Source organism: Phytophthora sojae (genome assembly GCF_000149755.1).
Source record: "Phytophthora sojae unplaced genomic scaffold PHYSOscaffold_3, whole genome shotgun sequence".
NCBI lineage: Eukaryota > Oomycota > Peronosporomycetes > Peronosporales > Peronosporaceae > Phytophthora > Phytophthora sojae.
In genome coordinates, this window is record NW_009258117.1 from 505274 (window position 1) to 522855 (window position 17582).

Genomic DNA, 17582 nt, shown 5'->3' on the forward strand with positions numbered 1-17582 from the left:
GTGGAAAGTCATGCAGCAGCTTGAAGCCGCGCCCTCATTCCTCGTTCCGAAGCCTCCAGCGCAAGCCTCCTCTAAAGTATGCACCACTCCCGCCAGCCTGCCCGCGCAGTGTCGAGTGGTGTGCGCGCCCACGCCCGCAAGTACAACACGCCCAACAGCAGCAGCAACGGCAGCAGCTACTCAACCGTCAGGATGGACGACTCAGCTGCCAGCGTCGAAGCGCCCGCACCAGCGGCAGCGGAGCCCGTGCCCGTCTACGAGCCGTCGTGGCGCCGCACGGGCCGCAGCTCCATGGCCGCCGACGTGCGTATCCCGAGCTTCCTCATCCCGTGCTCGGCCAGCCAGTTGATGGACGCGCGCTACAAGTCGCGCAAGTTCTCGCGCGCCTCCTCGGACGCCGCCAAGGCCATCAGCCCCGCGGCCTGAGCGCGCGTCTCCGAGGATGCTCGTTCCTAGCTATCAGTGTCGTGAAATGCTGCACGTCGAATGTACTTAACTACACAAATAATGTACTCGTCTTCTACTGTACCAGCGTTACAGATATCTGCCTCAATACTGAACGGGTATACAATACATAACCTCATATAAATAATACTTCAAAGTCCAACAACAGGACGGACGGAGATGGGCAAAGGTACTGATGTAAAAACCCAGGATACCTTTGTTTCGCTAAAAGTACTAAGCTGTGCAGTTTGAAAATTGGCGCCCTTTTGATTGTCAGTGCGATCTTCTCTGTATTTACGATTCCACTTTCACATTTGCGCACTACCCGCTAAGCCCTCTACGAGTAGTACAAAGTTGAGCTACTAACCGCACTGATGTGGTGCGAACACGCTTGGTCGAAGGTCAGCGCTGAAACAACTCAGCACTGCGCTTCACTTGGAACACCACAGCAAGGTCTGCTTTACTCGGGTTTGATTAACTAAGCAAGCGTCAAATCCCGTCTAAGATAAACTAATTAAGTACAGCCTTTTCTCTGGTAACGCTGAGATCACTTTATAAACCTAGAGCCCTTATATATAACAGGCGTTCGGTATTCAGGCAGAGTTCTGTACATAGATTGAGACCGCCCGACCTTGACGACTAGTGACGACGCGCAATTCAACTGAAGCGCAAAGAACGACCCAAATTTTCGCCAGTCAAACGACGACTTGAAGGTCACAGGTATCAGCACCGCCCGCAGCCAACAGACATCACTTTTCGAACCGAGCGGACTCAGGGCACGAGGGCATTTCCCCTTGACCCCGCCCCGTTATCTTTACTGGAGAGCGATTGTCCCGCGTCCTCGCTCTTGACTCGCTATTTCCAGCCCCAAGTCCAGTTGGTGTGTTCGTGCCAGCGCAGGGCGGGTGAGTGAGGGAGGAGAGGCCAAGGCTAGGTCTCCCCCAAATATAACGAGGCCCTTTGTCTTGAGTGAAGAAACCAAGTGGAGCGCAGCGCAGCAGCAGAAGCAGGAGCAGGCAGGACAGGGTATTTTTGGTGGCGCGCTGGCATCGGCATCCAGCGTCTGCCATCCAGTCTGAGTAGTGCCTTGCGAGTCAAGAAGGAGGCAGACGGAACACGAACGCATTGAGCTTGAGCGGCAACGCGCGCAGCTGCCGGTGATCCCCCCGCGACTTAAACGTCGGCAGTAATCACCTGAAGCCACTTCGCAGCACGCCGCGTCGAGGACCATGGACGAGCTGCACGATGCCATCCAGGACGCGCAGTACATCGGCGCCGTGACCAACTCGCAGCGCGGCCCAAGCGCCGCGTTCTACAACCCGTCGGCCAACGAGCTCACGCAGTTCGTGGACCGCCAGGAGCGCGCGCTGGGCACTGACTGGCTCGGCCTCGAGAACCTGCTGGATATGCCGCTGGGCTTCTATTTCTTCCGGCGGTTCTGCGAGGCGGAGCAGCACGGGAGCAGGAAATTGGACTTCTTGGTCGAGGTGACCAAGTACCGCACGCTGCAGACCCCGGAGCAGCGCACCATCAAGGCCAGGGAGATCTGGGACCTTTTCTTCGGGAACGCGACTCCAGGCGGGGACTCCAACGCGGCGACTCGAGAAAGCGGCGTCACGGTTTGGTCGCCTGGAATGCGAGGCGAAGCGCGCCTGCATCAAACAACGCCACTCTCCCCTGCGACGGCCCCGTCGTCTTCCCCTGGAACAGAGTATTGCTCTTCGATTGGGATGGCAAGCTCGACAGGGACTTCTCCTGGGAACAACACCCACGGAAATGTTATTAATCCGCCGGTGGGGCGGACCAGTCCAACACGGATGTCGCTCGGATGTCTTGAGGAACTGAATGTGGCATCCATGACCACGAATGGGATCGTGTTCTGGCGCAAGAATGAATCCTCGGTGACCAGAGCAGATGTACGCGGCATTTTCAGTAGTGTATCCACGGAGGCAAGCCCCCTTGGAGTCGGCGGCGAGGTGGTTCAGCGGCTGACCGCAATTTTCAAGCGGAAAGCAGCTCCGTTGACAACAGAATCCGAACGTGGGGACTCAACGAACTGTTTGCGAGACGGAAGTCCAACCAACGTCGGAAGCCCCACAGCTAGCACTGTGTCTACCAGCGAACTCAACGACCTGGGGATGGAAAGCCGATCAGACAGCTCAGTGTCGAAGACGATCGGCCAGCGGAACGAGAAGCGCTTGAGCCTGGATGCTAAAGCATGTGCACTGACACTGTTTGACGAGCTGGAGGCGTGCGTGCTATGCAGTCTGGAGCAATACCACTTGAAAGACTTCCGCTCCTCTGCATTTCACAAGCGGTTGATTGCCTTCCTGTTCCTGCAAAAGCGACGCGTGAGTGAAGATGATTTTACGGTACTCCGCGTACTTGGTCGCGGTGGGTTTGGTATGGTGAACGGGTGCATCAAGCGGACGTCGGCTTCTCTATACGCGATGAAGGTGATGAACAAGAAGATGATCAAGAAGAAGCACGCCGAGAAGCTCTGCCTAGCCGAGCGGAAAATACTAGCGATGATTTCGTCGCCATTCGTCGTGTGCTTGAAGTACGCCTTCCAGACGCCCGAGGAACTCTTTCTCGTTCTCGACCTGCGGACGGGTGGAGATCTTTCCTTTCACCTCAATCGGGCGAGGTTTTCAGAGACACAAGTGCGGTTCTGGGCTGCACAAATTCTACTGGGCATTCAGCACTTGCACGACAAAAACATTGTATACCGGGACCTCAAGCCCGAGAATATTTTGCTGGACGAGAAGGGCAACTGCAGTATTTCCGACCTTGGACTAGCTGTTGAGGTGACGCCGACCTTGACAGGCCGATGCGGAACGCGAGGATATTGGGCACCCGAGATGCTCCTGCGGGACGAGAGCGGAAATCGGTTGGTATACGACCAAACAGTCGATTGGTGGAGCTATGGGTGCTTGGTGTATGAGCTCTTGTACGGGAAGTGTCCGTTTCGGACATCAAAGGCGAAAGCTCTGCATGAGGACAAGCAGCAAGCGTATGATAAGGCCACGCTGGAGCTCACGCCAGCGTACGACCCCAAGTATTTCTCTCCAGAAGCAGCAGAGCTCATCCAGCGTAAGTCTTCCGCGGTGTATCATTCCGCAGTTGCTTGATAAGTGGCTCACACTCTTGCGTGTCGATATTCCTACCTATGTGCAGAATTGCTAAACCGGGACCCAAAAAAGCGTCTAGGAGCGAAGGGAGCAGAGGAAGTCAAGTGCATGCGGTTCTTCTCCTCTATCGACTGGGTGCAGATGGAGCAGATGCAGGTCCCACCGCCGTTCGTGCCCGACAACGAGATCAATGCGGCGTCGCAGGCGGACATCGGGTCCTTCGACATTTCGATCGTGAAGGGGATTAAGCTGTCGGAGCAGGAGCAGGCCGCGTACAGCGGCTGGGACTACGTTTGCCCGGAGACGTTCCAGCGAGAAGCAGTCGAGTACCTCGTGTGGGAGGTCAAGCACGGGCCCTGCACGATCGGGGCCAACAACAACTCGTGCTGCTCAATTTTATAAGCTTCGACGAACCTCGAAGCCACATTTTCTTAGCACGAGTAGTATGGGAGCGCACGGGGGTCTTTGTACAACTAGAAAAAAGAACAGCACTGCAGCAAATGGTTTTAGCCTTTCAACACCTTCAACGCCTTACCCTCGTCAGAATGGTACCATCAAAGTGGTACCATAACACGTCAGTATTTTTCTTGGGATCCGACGTGGTGCTGGCATATCCCTTTCATTTACAATTGACTCTGTATAGTTGTATTCTAACTTAACATTGCAGAGTTAGAGAGACGGGAATTTTGACTTCATACAAAATCAAGTCAAACTTCCCGTCTCCTATCTTCATACAGCGATTACCTGCAATAAAGCGTTAGATTGTCGAACTTCAGTAGCTGTGCCTGAGCGACTGCTGACGTTGATGCAACATCATTCCGCACCTTTCGACGCCGACCGCACACATCGCCACCGCATCATGTTCTCCAAGTCTCTGCAGCGCGCCGTCGCGTCCTCTTTCTCCGTGCTCAAGCATGCGTACGTTTCTCCTGTCTTTGACCTGCCTTTCCCGGCTTTTCCGGCGTTAAACGACCTGCAATTGCCCGAGCTAACGCGTCTTTCGTGCTGCGGCCCTGCAGACGCACGCAAACGCGCTCCATCGGCTTCCTGTCCTCGCTGCCGGAGGAGCACAGCATGCTGCGCGACATGTGCGTGCAGTACGCGGCCAAGAACCTCAAGCCCATCGCCGGAGACATCGACAAGGAGCACAGGTTCCCGGCCCAGCAGGTGAAGGAGCTGGGCGAGATGGGGCTCATGGGCGTCGCCATTGACGAAGAGTACGGCGGTGCGGGCCTGGACTATCTGGCCTACGCCATCGCCATGGAGGAGATCAGTCGCGGCTGCGCGACTGCGGGCGTCATCATGTCCGTTAACAACGTGCGTCGTCTTAGCTTACCTGTTTAGTTTTGTCATAACGAGGAGAGAGAGGCTGACGGATCTCGTGCCATTGTTTGTGTTGCAGTCGCTGTACTGCGCGCCGCTGGAGAAGTTCGGGTCGCCGGAGCAGAAGGAGAAGCACCTGACGCCCTTCGCCAGCGGAGAGAAGCTGGGATGCTTCGGACTCAGTGAGCCCGGCAACGGCAGTGATGCTGGCGCCGCCTCGACCACAGCTCGCGTCACGGACAAGGGCTACGTGCTGAACGGCACCAAGGCATGGATCACCAACGCCCACGACGCCGATCAGGCGATCGTGTTTGCTACGACGGACAAGTCCCTCAAGCACAAGGGCATCAGCGCCTTCCTGGTGCCGACCGATGCTCCGGGCTTCTCTCTGGGCAAGAAGGAGGACAAGCTCGGCATCCGCGGCTCTAGCACGGGCAACCTCATCTTCGAGGACGTCGAGATCCCGAAGGAGAACCTGATCGGCAAGGAGGGCGACGGATTCAAGATCGCGATGATCACGCTGGACTCGGGGCGTATCGGCATCGCGTCGCAGGCGCTGGGCATTGCTCAGGCGTCATACGACTGCGCTATCGCGTACGCGCAGACCCGTAAGACGTTCGGCGTGCCTCTGGCCAAGAACCCCATCATCCAGACCAAGCTGTCCACCATGGCTACGGAGATCGAGGCCGCGCGTCTGTTGACGTGGAAGGCTGCCGTGGAGAAGGACGCCGGCCGACCGTTTACCAAGCTGGCAGCGATGGCGAAGCTCAAGGCCTCGGAGGCGGCGACGATGTGCTCGCACCAGGCCATCCAGGTGCTCGGCGGCATGGGCTACGTGTCGGAGATGCCGGCGGAGCGCCACTACCGCGACGCGCGCATCACGGAGATCTACGAGGGCACGTCCGAGATCATGCACCTGGTCATCGGTGGCGCGCTCAACAAGGAGTTCAATGCGACCAACTAATTGGGTAGCTGTAGCTAGCAAGTATGCATCAAATTCAAGTAAACTCAACCAGAACCCATTCCGTGCCTGACCTACGAGCTCACGTCGTCTCCTTTCCCCCCGTGCCATTCGACGTAAGCAAGCTCCAGCTCAAGCACTTCACGTTGAAGTTGGCCGTTTACTCAACACCACCTTTTATACCTTTTTATCACGATATCCGTCAAGAATAGTATATAATGCACAGATGGTTTCTAGGCTAGGTATGTGCATGTACTATGATAACCGGCTAGAATAAGAAAATCTTGATGCACAGCGATAAGTTTTCGCAGGTGTATCCTCAGCAGTCGAGCCCATGTTTCACAACTTCATTCCGAGATCGTCCCGGTGTTGCTCAAGCGCGCGCATTCCGCTCTCATCATCATGACGGTGCAAGACGTTCGCCAGGCGCTGGACGCCCCCGCGCTGACGGCCTATATCCACTCGCGCCTGGGTGCGTCCCACGGCGCCATCGCGTCCATCCGCCAGTTCCAGCACGGCCAGTCGAACCCCACGTACCTCGTGACGATGGCCGGCTCGGGCGCCAAGTGGGTGCTGCGCAAGAAGCCGCACGGCCAGATCCTGCCGTCCGCGCACGCCGTGGAGCGCGAGTTCCGTGTGCTGGAGGCGCTGGAGCACACGGAGGTGCCCGTGCCGCGCGCTGTGCTGCTGTGCGAGGACCCCAAGGTCATCGGCACGGCCTTCTACCTCATGGAGTACGTGCACGGCCGCATCTTCCAGGACCCGTCGCTGCCTGGCGTCAAGCCCATGTACCGCTACGCTATGTACAGCTCGGCGGTGGACGCGCTGGTGAAGCTGCACGCGCTGGACTACAAGAAGATCGGGCTGGCGGACTTCGGCCGACCGGAGAAGTACTGCCACCGAGTGGTGGCTCGCTGGAGTCGCCAGGTGCAGGGAGGGCAGAAGGTGTTTGCGGAGGCTGGTGTGAAGGAGAACCCCAAGATGACGCAGCTACAGCACTGGCTGGAGCAGAACGCAGATGATGCTGAGAAGGCCACGAGTAGCGGCGGCGCCAGCATTGTCCACGGAGACTTCCGCATCGACAACATGATCTTCCACCCCACCGAGCCTCGCGTCTTGGCCATTCTGGACTGGGAGCTGTGCACTATTGGTAACCCGTTCTCGGATGTGGCCACGCTGGCTTCGGCCTACCGACTGCCCATCGACAACTCGAACACGATCATGACCCCGGGGCTCTCGGGCGCCCCGCTGAAGCAACTCGGCATTCCGTCGGAGAGTGAGCTGCTGTTGGGCTACTGCCGCCGAGCTAACCGCTTCCCGCTCACTACGCAGGCGTGGAATTTCTTTGTGGGAATCGTCACTTACCGATTCGCAGCCATTTGCCACGGTGTGTACGCTCGCGCACTGCAGGGTAATGCGTCCTCGGCCAACGCTGCGTGCGCCAAGACTACGATGGACCGACTGCTGGCCATGAGTGACGACATCATGGACGCCTCCGCGGACATTTACCCGGAGCCTGAGCTGGAACATATTTTGCCGTTCCCAATCCGTCCGCACGCCCTACAGATCTACAAGAAGTTGCTCAAGTTCTGCCAGACTCGAGTTTACCCCGCTGAGCACGTGCACCTCGAGCAGATTGCCAAGGCTCGCGAAGAGGGCCGTGTCTGGGACGTTGTGCCTCCCATTATCGAGGAGCTCAAGGCGGAGGCCAAGGCTCTGGGGCTGTGGAACCTTTTCCTGCCGGAGTGCGTGGTGCCGGCGCTCGATGGCAAGGGGCCGGACGTGAACTACGGAGGTGACCTGACCAACCTCGAGTACGGGCTCATGTGCGAAGTGATGGGCCGGTCCATTGTGCTGGCTCCGGAAGTCTTCAACTGTTCAGCTCCGGACACGGGCAACATGGAAATCCTCACGCGCTTCTGCACCGTTGAGCAGAAGCACCAGTGGCTGGTGCCGCTACTGAAGGGTGAGATCCGCTCGTGTTTTGCCATGACGGAGAAGCGCGTGGCGTCATCCGATGCTACCAACATTGAAACGAGCATCGTCCGTGATGAGGAGCGCCAGGAGTACGTGATCAACGGCCACAAGTTCTACATCTCCGGTGCGGGCGATCCGCGCTGCAAGATCATCGTGCTCATGGGCAAGCACCCGGAGAGGGCTAAGGACAGTGCGTTCAAGCAGCAGTCGATGATCCTGGTGCCCATGGACACCCCGGGCGTGGAGATCGTGAAGCCCATGCACGTGCTCGGATACGACGACGCTCCGCACGGCCACATGGAGATGCTGTTCAAGGACGTCCGCGTGCCGTTCAGCAACATCTTGCTGGGCGAGGGCCGCGGTTTCGAGATCGCGCAGGCGCGTCTCGGACCGGGTCGGATCCACCACTGCATGCGTGCGATCGGCGCGGCCGAGCGCTGTATGGAGCTGATGGTGCAGCGCGCCAAGACGCGCACGGCGTTCAAGCAGCTTCTGGCCGAGAATCCGCTCGTGTGCTCCCAGATCGCCAAGTCGCGCTGCGAGCTGGACAGCGCGCGTCTGCTCACTCTGCAGGCCGCGCATCAGATGGACATGAGGGGCAACAAGGTCGCTCAGCAAGCCATCGCGATGATCAAGATCGTGGCCCCCAACATGGCGCTGGCCGTGTGCGATCGCGCCATCCAGCTGCACGGCGCGGCTGGCGTGGGGCAGGACTTCATCTTGTCGTACTTGTACGCAGCACTGCGGACGCTTCGTATCGCCGACGGACCGGACGAGGTGCACATGCGCACGATCGCCAAGCTCGAGCTGAGCCTGTCGAAGTTGTAGGGATTAATGAGTGTCAATCGTATCCAAGGCAATTCTGAATTGCGTCCTTTGACCTAAGAATCGTCCCCCTGCATAGCTAGCCGGCTGGTGGGCCTTTAGCGCCGTGTTGAACGGCAGGACCCCGCGATGAAGCCATCACCGCTGTGTGTGTTGCAACCCTAGAGTAGCATTTCGATGTTCTTGACGAAGATGTTGCTGGCCCCGTTCAGGCGCCTCAGAAGTCGCACTTGTACACCTCCTTCCCGCCGAGCTTCTCCTTGATCTTGCCGCAGCTTGAGCAGCTCTTGGGGGTGTATTCCTCCTCGTAGGAGATCAGCCGCCCGCCAGCCCTCCCCTTCTTGTGCGTCAGTATCTGCGAGAAGCTGTAGTGGCGGAGGTCCAGCATTCCACGCGCCGTAGGGCTGCAGATACGGCGCTTCCTGCCGCGGCGGGCCTCGAACTGGGTGAGCGACTCCGGCGTGCCGCCCGCTGCCATCTCCGCTTCGTACTTGCGCACCATTAGCGACGTCTGAAACGACGGCAGCAGGAACTTCTTGAAGTTAGCAGCGATCCAGCTGGCGATCTTGGTGTTTGTCAGCCTTATCTCCCTCTGCGTAGGCGATCCTCGCGCGACTTAGGGGCCTTGACCGTCTTAGCATTGGCCACTTTCTGCTCGGTGTGCAGCATGGCAGACTGATACTTCTTGGCCGCCGCCTTGGCGGTGTTGTTCAGCTTCGCCAGGCGCGGCAAGCACTGCCGTCATGGCGTCTTGGAATACCGAGTCGAACACTTGATTGTTCATCTCCAGGTATTTCTTCAGCCGTTTGTTCCTGCTGAGATAGGTCGCCATCGTACCTTCCTAGAAAATGGGACGGTATGTTTTCCGCAGCTCCTTCATCGGCGTGCACTTGGCAATGTCCTTGCGCGAGAGGAAGACAAACCGGTTGTACGCCGCTCTGTGGGCCGAGAACATCAGATCCATCATGGACTTCAGCTCCTTGGTGGGGCGTAGCCAAACCTTGAAGGTGCTGCTGACCGCCTCCGAACTGCTCACCTCCACGGTCTCCGTCGAGTCTGCCTTGGACTGCGACGCAGCTTCAGGTGGTCGCTGTTGCTGCTGCTGTTGCAGTAGCTCCGTCCTCCTCTTCACCTCCTCGAGCAGCGCTGGGGTCTTCCACTCAGGGGCGGCGGAGTTCGTCACCTCCGCCATGCAGGTGAGGAGCGGCGCCACGAGCTTGTGTTTGGCGATCACGCAGGGGCGCTTCACCCTTGCAGCCCCCTCTGCCTTTCCTCGAGGCTCCTCCCGAGGCTGTCGCTTGCGAGGCTTGCGCTAACGCGGCTTGGGCTTAGGTCGCTTGATGCTACGAGGCCACAGAGGTTTGGCCACGCTCTTGAGAACGGCGCGCGGGGGCATCACCAGAGAGTCGGCGACAGCGCGCCGGGCGTCACGAGAGACGAAGGCTGGTGGGGCTTCTGGGGCTTCTTCTTTATGGGCGACGCCATCTTGCCGGGTGAGCAGAGCTGTCGAGCTGCGCGCTGCGGCGGCTACAGTGAAGGCAAACGGCGAGTTTATACGAGTTCGCCTTACAAGCTTGAAGTCGCGTAGCTGCGAGTTACCACCCACAGCTGGCGCAACACTCGTTCCTGTTGGTCCCGGCATCGAGACGGCGTGTGCGTGGGCTGCAAGCACCGAAAACGCCTGTCAAATCGTTTTTGATTGGACAAAAATGAAAGCACTTTTTGAAGAATCGATAGCGCTCCTTCCAATCCTGTGTGAATCCGGTGTGACCCCGGTCTGATTGCGCTGGGCCAGCACATCGCAAGAGTCAAAGCGAACCTTGCTGCAGGCGCAAGCAAGCAGGTGGCAGAGGCCGAGGGGAATGCGGCGAAAGCGGGCATACCGACCATGCTACACGTACACACTGCAGGATGCTTAAAACAGGTTGCGCACCGCCACTTGCTGGCTGCAGATCGAGCGCCTTTCAAAGGCATCCATCACTCTGTGATTCACAGGGCGTAATCGGCTGCAGCTCCTCAGAAACGCGCGCATTTCTTTGACTGCGAGGCGGTTTCTACTGTGCATCAGTTCCAGGTCGAGGCAGTGCATGATTGAGCGATTGCGAGCGCTTCGCAAAAAGCGCCTTGCACAAGCAAGCCATCAGACCACACTGGCTCCTTGCACCACTCTCCCCACCAATACTGAAACCGAGTAACTATCGGTTGCTGCTTGTACTATATCACAGACGGTAACAGAAGCCACCCGCTTGTGCTACAGCCTGATATCACATACAAACTCCAAGTCGCGACCGTCGCCCCCTGATGTCGTTACCCCACGAATGGCCCGCTCGTCGGGTATCGCGATCAGTTCATTACGGAAATTGCCCCCAAGCGCGCACGTCAAGCACCGAAAAGCTCCCAAGACAAGACACTCGTGGCCCCGCTCGAACACCGAGACCGCCGTCAAGTGTCCAGCCCCACCCTTCCGCTCATCCATCGCCCGCTTTGGATGTCCGTGAAGAGCTCGTGGACTTTCAACAAAAAGTACCCCGTGTACACCGCCAGCCACTAGGCCCCCCCCCCGGAACACACAAGACAACCAACCACTGTACCACTGCTACTACCGACCATGACTCAACTTGAGTTGCTCGCCCGCGCCTCGGCCCCCTTCAGCGCCCCCGAGTCCTGTGCCAAGGCCAACGGCTCTGTTCCTCGCCGTCACCTCAATGCCAGCAGCTCCCTGCTGCGCCGCGCGTCGTCGGCCACCGCCACCTACGACACGATCGAGTGCCAGGCACTGATCCTCGGCTGCGGCGTGGCCGGCAATGCTGCTGCGCTGCGCCTGGCCAACCAGGGCGTCAAAGTGACGATGCTGGCCGCTGCCGAAGACCCCAACAACTGCGCGACGTATTACGCCCAGGGCGGCATCATCTACAAGAGCGAGGACGACACCCCCGCCCTTCTGTCCTCCGACGTCCACCGTGCAGGCGCGGGCGTCTGCGATGATATCGCTGTCCAAAAGCTTGCAGTCGAAGGCCCCGGACGCGTTGAGGAGCTGCTACTGGACGTCGCCAAGGTGCCATTCACTCGCAAGGACGATGGCGAGCTCGCGCTCACGCTGGAGGCGTCGCACAACCGTGCGCGCATCCTGTACAAGGCGGACCACACGGGCCGCGCCATCTCAACCAGCATGGTTCAAGCGGTTCAGGACCACCCCAACATTGTGTTGCTGACCGGTCGTAGCGCCTTCGAGCTGGTGACCAACGACGCCGGTGAATGCGTTGGCGCCCTCACCGTGTCCACCAAGGGCAAGGTTGAGCACTACCGTGCTCTGTTCACGCTGCTGGCGACTGGCGGTGTGGGTGATGTGTACAAGAACACCTCGAACCCCGAGGGTGCTCGCGGCGAGGGCATCGCCCTTGCTGCCCGTGCCGGCGCCAAGCTCAAGAGCATGCAGTACGTGCAGTTCCACCCGACCACGCTGTACATCCCCGACGAGCGCCGCTTCCTGCTGACTGAGGCACTGCGTGGTGAAGGTGCCATCCTGCGCAACAAGAGTGGGCGCGCTTTCGCCAAGGACTACCACCCCGACGGTGAGCTCGCCCCGCGCGACGTCGTGGCCCGCCTCATCCTGGCCGAGATGGAGAAGCAGGACGAGCCCTGCATGTACCTGGACATCTCGCACGAGGACGCGGACTGGATCAAGAACCGCTTCCCGACTATCTACAAGCACTGCCTCGACCGTGGCATCGACATGACCAAGGAGCCGATGCCTGTGGTTCCCGCCGCTCACTATCACTGTGGTGGTGTCGAGGTTGACCTCCAGGGTCGCACTACCGTTCCTGGTCTGTACGCCGCGGGCGAGGTGAGCTGCACCGGTCTCCACGGAGCCAACCGCTTAGCCTCGACCTCGCTACTTGAGGGACTCGTGTGGGGCTGCAGCTCGGCTGACGACTTTATGGAGCGCAGTGAGAAGCTCAACTCGGAGAGCTCAAAGAAGGAGGACGATCCGTTCGCCAACCTGAACGGCTTCCGCGACCCGTACCCGAACGAGATTGAGGAGGTGATGCTGGCGACCCAGCGCATCATGTGGGAGTCCGTTGGCCCGATCCGCACGGCTGCCGGCATGGACAGCGCCGTAGACAAGCTCGCGCTGCTGGAAGTCAAGGCCGACAAGCTGCACCAGGAGTGCCGTGTCACGCGCGAGACCGCTGGTCTGCGTAACGCTGTGCGCGCGGCCAAGGAGATCGCTTTGGCTGCTCTCAACAGCCCGCTCTCTGTGGGCACGCACTACGTCGTAAAGGAGTAAGCGACCACCACGATCCCCGTCGCTGTTTACCTTTTAGTCTGCACTGTTGCTCAAGCTACAGATGTGGACCTGCACTTGATAGTCGACATCTCAGCTTCGACATGAACTTTAAGCTTTTCAATTCCAATTCAACTTTGCCAGCACTTCAACCTCAGTTTGTGTGTTGTACACCACATAATGTTTGCACACATTTCCTTGCAACATCCGAAGGTATCCCGTCCAAGTCAATGCCGACTCGACGCGTCACCAAGTCAGAGGCGAAGGCGTCGGCCGCCGCCGCCGCGCAGGTGCGCAACGAGCAGCTGGATGAGCGTCAGCTGTGGCTGCCCTCGCTGGAGACGGCGCTGTCGCTGCTGGTCCTGCCTCGCGCCGTGTCGGCGTTGCTGAGCCCCATCGCGGACTGTGACGAGACGTTCAACTACTGGGAGCCGCTGCACTACCTGCTCTACCGCTTCGGCTTCCAGACGTGGGAGTATTCCCCCGTCTACGCCCTGCGCTCCTACTTCTACCTGCTGCTGCACTACGTCGTGGTCCAGCTCACGGCGTTCGGCTCCACGCTCGGTCTGCTGGCCGACCAGAAGCTGCTGCTGTTCTACGGTCTGCGCGCGGCGTTGGCGCTGCTTTCGGCCTACGCGGAGGCTCTGTTCTACCAATCGACCAGCAAGCGCTTCGGACGACGAACTGCTCGCTACCTGCTGTGGATTCTGCTGTTCAACGCTGGCGTCTTCCATGCCAGCACAGCCTTCTTGCCCAGCACCTTCACTATGGTGCTGGTCATGCTGTTCGCCAGCGCCTGGATGGACAAGAATCACTACCTTGCTCTGTTCTGGGGCGTTGTGGCGGTACTCTGCGGCTGGCCCTACGTCGGTGTTCTTTTCATCCCGTTCGCAGTCGAGACGCTTTACACTCGGGGACTGATCAAGAGTATCCTGGTTGGCGCAGGTATCGGCGGCGCTGTGCTGGCGGTGGAACTGATTGTCAACTTTCATTACTACCAGCGATGGGTACTACCGGCGTGGAACATTGCGGTGTACAATGTGCTGAGCAACGAGACGGACTCGACGCTGTACGGGACGGAGCCGCTGAGCTACTATCTGCTGAATTTGGCTCTGAACTTCAACGTAGTGGCTCTATTGGCAGCTCCGGCGGTGCTGTTCGTATTCGCGTTGCCCAGCCATTACGAGACTGGAAAGCTGCAGTTGGTGGCGTACTTACTGCCTATGTACGTGTGGGTGGCGATCATGTTCACCCAAGCGCACAAGGAAGAGCGGTTCCTGTCACCGGTCTACCCACTATTTTGTCTGGCTGCTGCGATCACGCTGAGTGCTGTGGTTTATCGTATTGGACGTTTCTTCAGCCATGCTCGTGCCGTGGGCAATGGACTTACGCAGCTTATTGTGGTTGGCATTCTTGGGGTCTACTCCCTGCTGTCGGCGTCTCGCGTCGTGAGCAACGTTGTCAACTTCAGTGCCCCTCTTCGTGTGTACCAGCATCTGTATGCCAACGTGCTACCGAACCCTCACGCTGCAATGCTGCTTGACGCCCCGAACGCTGCCACCCCAACGGTGAATCTGTGCCTTGTGAAGGAATGGTACCGCTTTCCGACGAGCTTTTTCATCCCGTCTAACAGCACCAAGGTCCAGTTTGTGAAGTCGTCGTTCTCCGGACTGCTGCCGAAGCCTTTCGAGGAGCACGAGAACGGCACTTCAATCATCCCCGGCGCCATGAACGACCAGAACCGCGAGGAGCCCAGTCGCTACGTGCCCATTGAGAGCTGTGACTACGTCGTGGACCTGAATCTGCCCGGCCAGCAGGAGACCAAGTTCTGGGAGGAGCCTGCCACTTGGGAGCTCGTGCACTCCGAGCCGTTCCTCGATGCTGAGCGGTCCAAGTCGCCCTACCGATCGTTCTACATCCCGATGCTCACGCCGCAGTACGTCAAATACGCGGACTACGCGATCTACAAACGCAAGAAAGCCGCAGCAAATTAGAGAAATCTGGAAGAACGAGTGCGTGCGTAGGGCAATATATCCTCTCGTAATGGGTAAGTTTGAGGCGATGTCAGGTTGTGTTTCATCATATCACCAATCTTTAGTGTTGAAGTTGCAAAGCAAGCTCTGTTAGCAAGCAGCTGAGGTTAAGCAAGCGATGCGCGCGTTAACTCTTAATGCATCCAGCAGCTTCCTGTCTACTGATTTTCTGTTCGAATCTGGAAGACCTGTTCCAGATCGATCTTCTCCACTGCATCCAGCCGCGTCAGAGCCAGCAGCAGCTCTCGCTGCGCGCCCTGCACGGCGACGGAGTTGCTGATCCACAGGAACGTGGAGCCGCGGAACAGCTCGCTGTGCCGTGCGAGCAGATCCTTTACCGGCTGCTGCGTGTGCGCGGCGAAATCCTGGAGCGACTCGGCCACGCACGAGACGCGCTGGGTGCGGCTCAGATCCGCCGCGTCAGCATGGTTGCGGCTGGCCTGCACCGCCTGAGATGGCGACGTGAGCTGCACCATGACGTCCACGCGCGCCTCTGCGTCGTCGCGGATCGTGCGCAGCAGTTCCGGCGACAGCTTGGACTCCTCCGCAGCAGCAGAGAGCGACGCCATCGCAGCCAGCACGATGAAGCGCCGCATTGATGAGTGGCTGAATGATGGTCGCAACGGCAACTACCTCTTTGAACGGATATTTATATCTATGAGGTTTCACAGGGTAATCAGAACGCATACAGTAATCTGCCCGAGTAAGGAACGCCTGATATATATAAAGACGCAGAATATATAAATTGATGTTAAGTTGAGTATACTTTTCCAATGTACTGATTTAGTAATTTTAAAATGAACTGAAGAGCAGCTTTACCTACGAGTCCGGAATGATTCCAACAGTGGCGTATGGTCGAAGCACTAACCTTTGACCAGGCATCCTCGCACCACAACAGCGCTGTCAACTGGTCGACCTCGTAGGGATTATCTAGCCCTTCACCTTGTCGAGGATGCCCACTTTCTCAGACCAAGTGAGGCGGAGACGCTTGGACGGTGTGGACTTCATGGGTGGAGTGGGGGAGGAGGTGGGCTTGTGGGGCGAGGTGCAAAAGAAAAAGTGCGAGTCTACCACTACGATACATGTAGTTTGAAGTCTAGTAAGATCGCTAAATGCGCGCCATTTTTCAAACGAGGGTGGATGATTGGCACTGGATTTTTCACCTCAGTACCTTGCAGTACCTTGCACATCCCCCTATCGCCACATCGCCTGGAAAATAATATTAAATATGTGAGGCTATTAGTTGTACACCCGTTCCTTATTCGGGCAGAATTCTGTACATGTATTCGGCAGGATGACAAGATGACATCCAGAAGTGCAACTTGCGTCAGGTAAACATGGTTTGTCGTTAAGTTACGCATCCACCTCCGCGTCTTCAGGCGAAGATGCTGTCCAGGAGAACTTGCGGCGCCTGCACCAGGTCGTAGAGGTAGTCTTCTTCCCACTGCAAGGTGAGTCGCGGGAGGTCGTCGATCAGCTGCTGCTTGAGAGCTGGGGCGGATCGCGCCCCGCAATCGCGCGCGTCGACCGCCCGGAGGCACTGCACCGAGCAGCCTGCTAGCTGCGACTTGATCGCCCTCGTGTACACGGGGCGCACCAGGAAGCCCTGGCACTCGGTGGCCGACGTCTCCGGCGCGCAGTACTCGCTGAACTGGCGCAGCTCCTTGCGCGCCACGCACACCTGCAGCCCGTCGTCGAGGTAGCACTCCAGCCAGACCTGGTCGCGGGCGCGACGACGCGAGCCGTACATCGGCTTCGTGGAGTGAACCACCCGCGCGATGCTGTTGACTGTGTACAGCACTTCTCCGCTGTCGAGATCGCCGGTGGCTTCGGTGCTCGCTCGCCAGATCTGGCGAGCCAGCGGCCGCATCCTCATGCTCTCGAGCGCCTTGGCGCTCTTCCACACGATACGGCTGGATGCATTTTCGTCCTCCTCCTCCTGGCACAGCAGATGGCGCCAGCCAAATACCTGCCGCACCCTACTGCGGCGTCGCAGGTGGCTGCGGCTGGCGCTACCGTTGAGGTGGCGCAGCTCGCTGGGCACGGCGTGCATTGCGTGCAGCACTCGGAGGGTGTCGCGGCTCGTCAGGCCAGGCAGCGCGAACTGCAGCGACCTTGGCGAGCCCACGGAGGCGCCAGCGGATCGCTCGTTCCCCCAGCTGGTTGATTGGTAGCTGGAGTCCACGGCTGCAACCCGTTGGCGCTTGACGCCGCGTCGAGGCGCGATGACCACGCTGGCCCACCGCTTGAGGGTCTGTTGCTGGTGGTGCACGACGGAGGCTTGGGGCTGTCGCGGCTTGCTGCTTGGTGGCAGCCAGCACATGTCCGAGCCCGAATCGACGCTGTCTTGAAGTGCCAGCACCGGGCACGTTGCCGCCAGCGCGAATCTGTGTAGATGCAAGAGAGGTGAGAGGACGGAGGGCGATAAACTTTAAGGCCAGTTGCACGCTTGCTCTCTGTGGAGGAAGGTGCCTGCACGCACGTTGAAGCGGGTGACTGCAGCTTGCAGCTCCAGGACTGCATTGAGGCGGCGGGCGCCAGCTCGGGCGAGGATTCGTGCGGACCGGCCTCGGGGTGGTCAATGGGCTGGCAAACGACGCCCA

The 17582-nt window shown here is 58.7% G+C and overlaps 9 protein-coding genes across 9 annotated transcripts; 6 read left to right on the forward strand and 3 right to left on the reverse strand.

Annotated features, from left to right (window-relative positions):
• Positions 1–78: 78 nt before the first annotated feature.
• PHYSODRAFT_247030 (hypothetical protein) lies at positions 79–426 on the forward strand (the record flags this gene model as incomplete). The annotated part of the gene is made up of 1 exon (XM_009523666.1): positions 79–426. One exon carries the CDS (start codon positions 79–81, stop codon positions 424–426), a length of 348 nt encoding a protein of 115 aa, XP_009521961.1.
• Positions 427–1673: 1247 nt separating this feature from the next.
• On the forward strand, positions 1674–3977 carry PHYSODRAFT_297885 (hypothetical protein; the record flags this gene model as incomplete). The annotated part of the gene is made up of 2 exons (XM_009523667.1): positions 1674–3537; positions 3622–3977. The coding sequence occupies 2 exons, from the start codon at positions 1674–1676 to the stop codon at positions 3975–3977; spliced, it is 2220 nt and encodes a 739-aa protein (XP_009521962.1).
• Positions 3978–4434: 457 nt separating this feature from the next.
• Positions 4435–5862, forward strand: PHYSODRAFT_489469 (hypothetical protein; the record flags this gene model as incomplete). The annotated part of the gene is made up of 3 exons (XM_009523668.1): positions 4435–4493; positions 4595–4892; positions 4978–5862. 3 exons carry the CDS (start codon positions 4435–4437, stop codon positions 5860–5862), a joined length of 1242 nt encoding a protein of 413 aa, XP_009521963.1.
• Positions 5863–6261: 399 nt separating this feature from the next.
• Positions 6262–8664, forward strand: PHYSODRAFT_557078 (hypothetical protein; the record flags this gene model as incomplete). Its single annotated transcript, XM_009523669.1, has 1 exon — positions 6262–8664. One exon carries the CDS (start codon positions 6262–6264, stop codon positions 8662–8664), a length of 2403 nt encoding a protein of 800 aa, XP_009521964.1.
• A 2605-nt stretch (positions 8665–11269) lies between these two features.
• On the forward strand, positions 11270–12949 carry PHYSODRAFT_327550 (hypothetical protein; the record flags this gene model as incomplete). The annotated part of the gene is made up of 1 exon (XM_009523670.1): positions 11270–12949. The coding sequence occupies one exon, from the start codon at positions 11270–11272 to the stop codon at positions 12947–12949; it is 1680 nt and encodes a 559-aa protein (XP_009521965.1).
• Positions 12950–13176: 227 nt separating this feature from the next.
• PHYSODRAFT_489390 (hypothetical protein) lies at positions 13177–14940 on the forward strand (the record flags this gene model as incomplete). Its single annotated transcript, XM_009523671.1, has 1 exon — positions 13177–14940. The coding sequence occupies one exon, from the start codon at positions 13177–13179 to the stop codon at positions 14938–14940; it is 1764 nt and encodes a 587-aa protein (XP_009521966.1).
• Positions 14941–15137: 197 nt separating this feature from the next.
• Positions 15138–15548, reverse strand: PHYSODRAFT_297890 (hypothetical protein; the record flags this gene model as incomplete). Its single annotated transcript, XM_009523672.1, has 1 exon — positions 15138–15548. The coding sequence occupies one exon, from the start codon at positions 15546–15548 to the stop codon at positions 15138–15140; it is 411 nt and encodes a 136-aa protein (XP_009521967.1).
• A 230-nt stretch (positions 15549–15778) lies between these two features.
• Positions 15779–15928, reverse strand: PHYSODRAFT_446596 (hypothetical protein; the record flags this gene model as incomplete). The annotated part of the gene is made up of 1 exon (XM_009523673.1): positions 15779–15928. A coding segment is annotated over one exon (150 nt), but the record flags the coding sequence as incomplete, so codon positions are not given.
• Positions 15929–16354: 426 nt separating this feature from the next.
• PHYSODRAFT_490725 (hypothetical protein) lies at positions 16355–17302 on the reverse strand (the record flags this gene model as incomplete). The annotated part of the gene is made up of 1 exon (XM_009523674.1): positions 16355–17302. One exon carries the CDS (start codon positions 17300–17302, stop codon positions 16355–16357), a length of 948 nt encoding a protein of 315 aa, XP_009521969.1.
• Between the last annotated feature and the right edge of the window lie 280 nt (positions 17303–17582).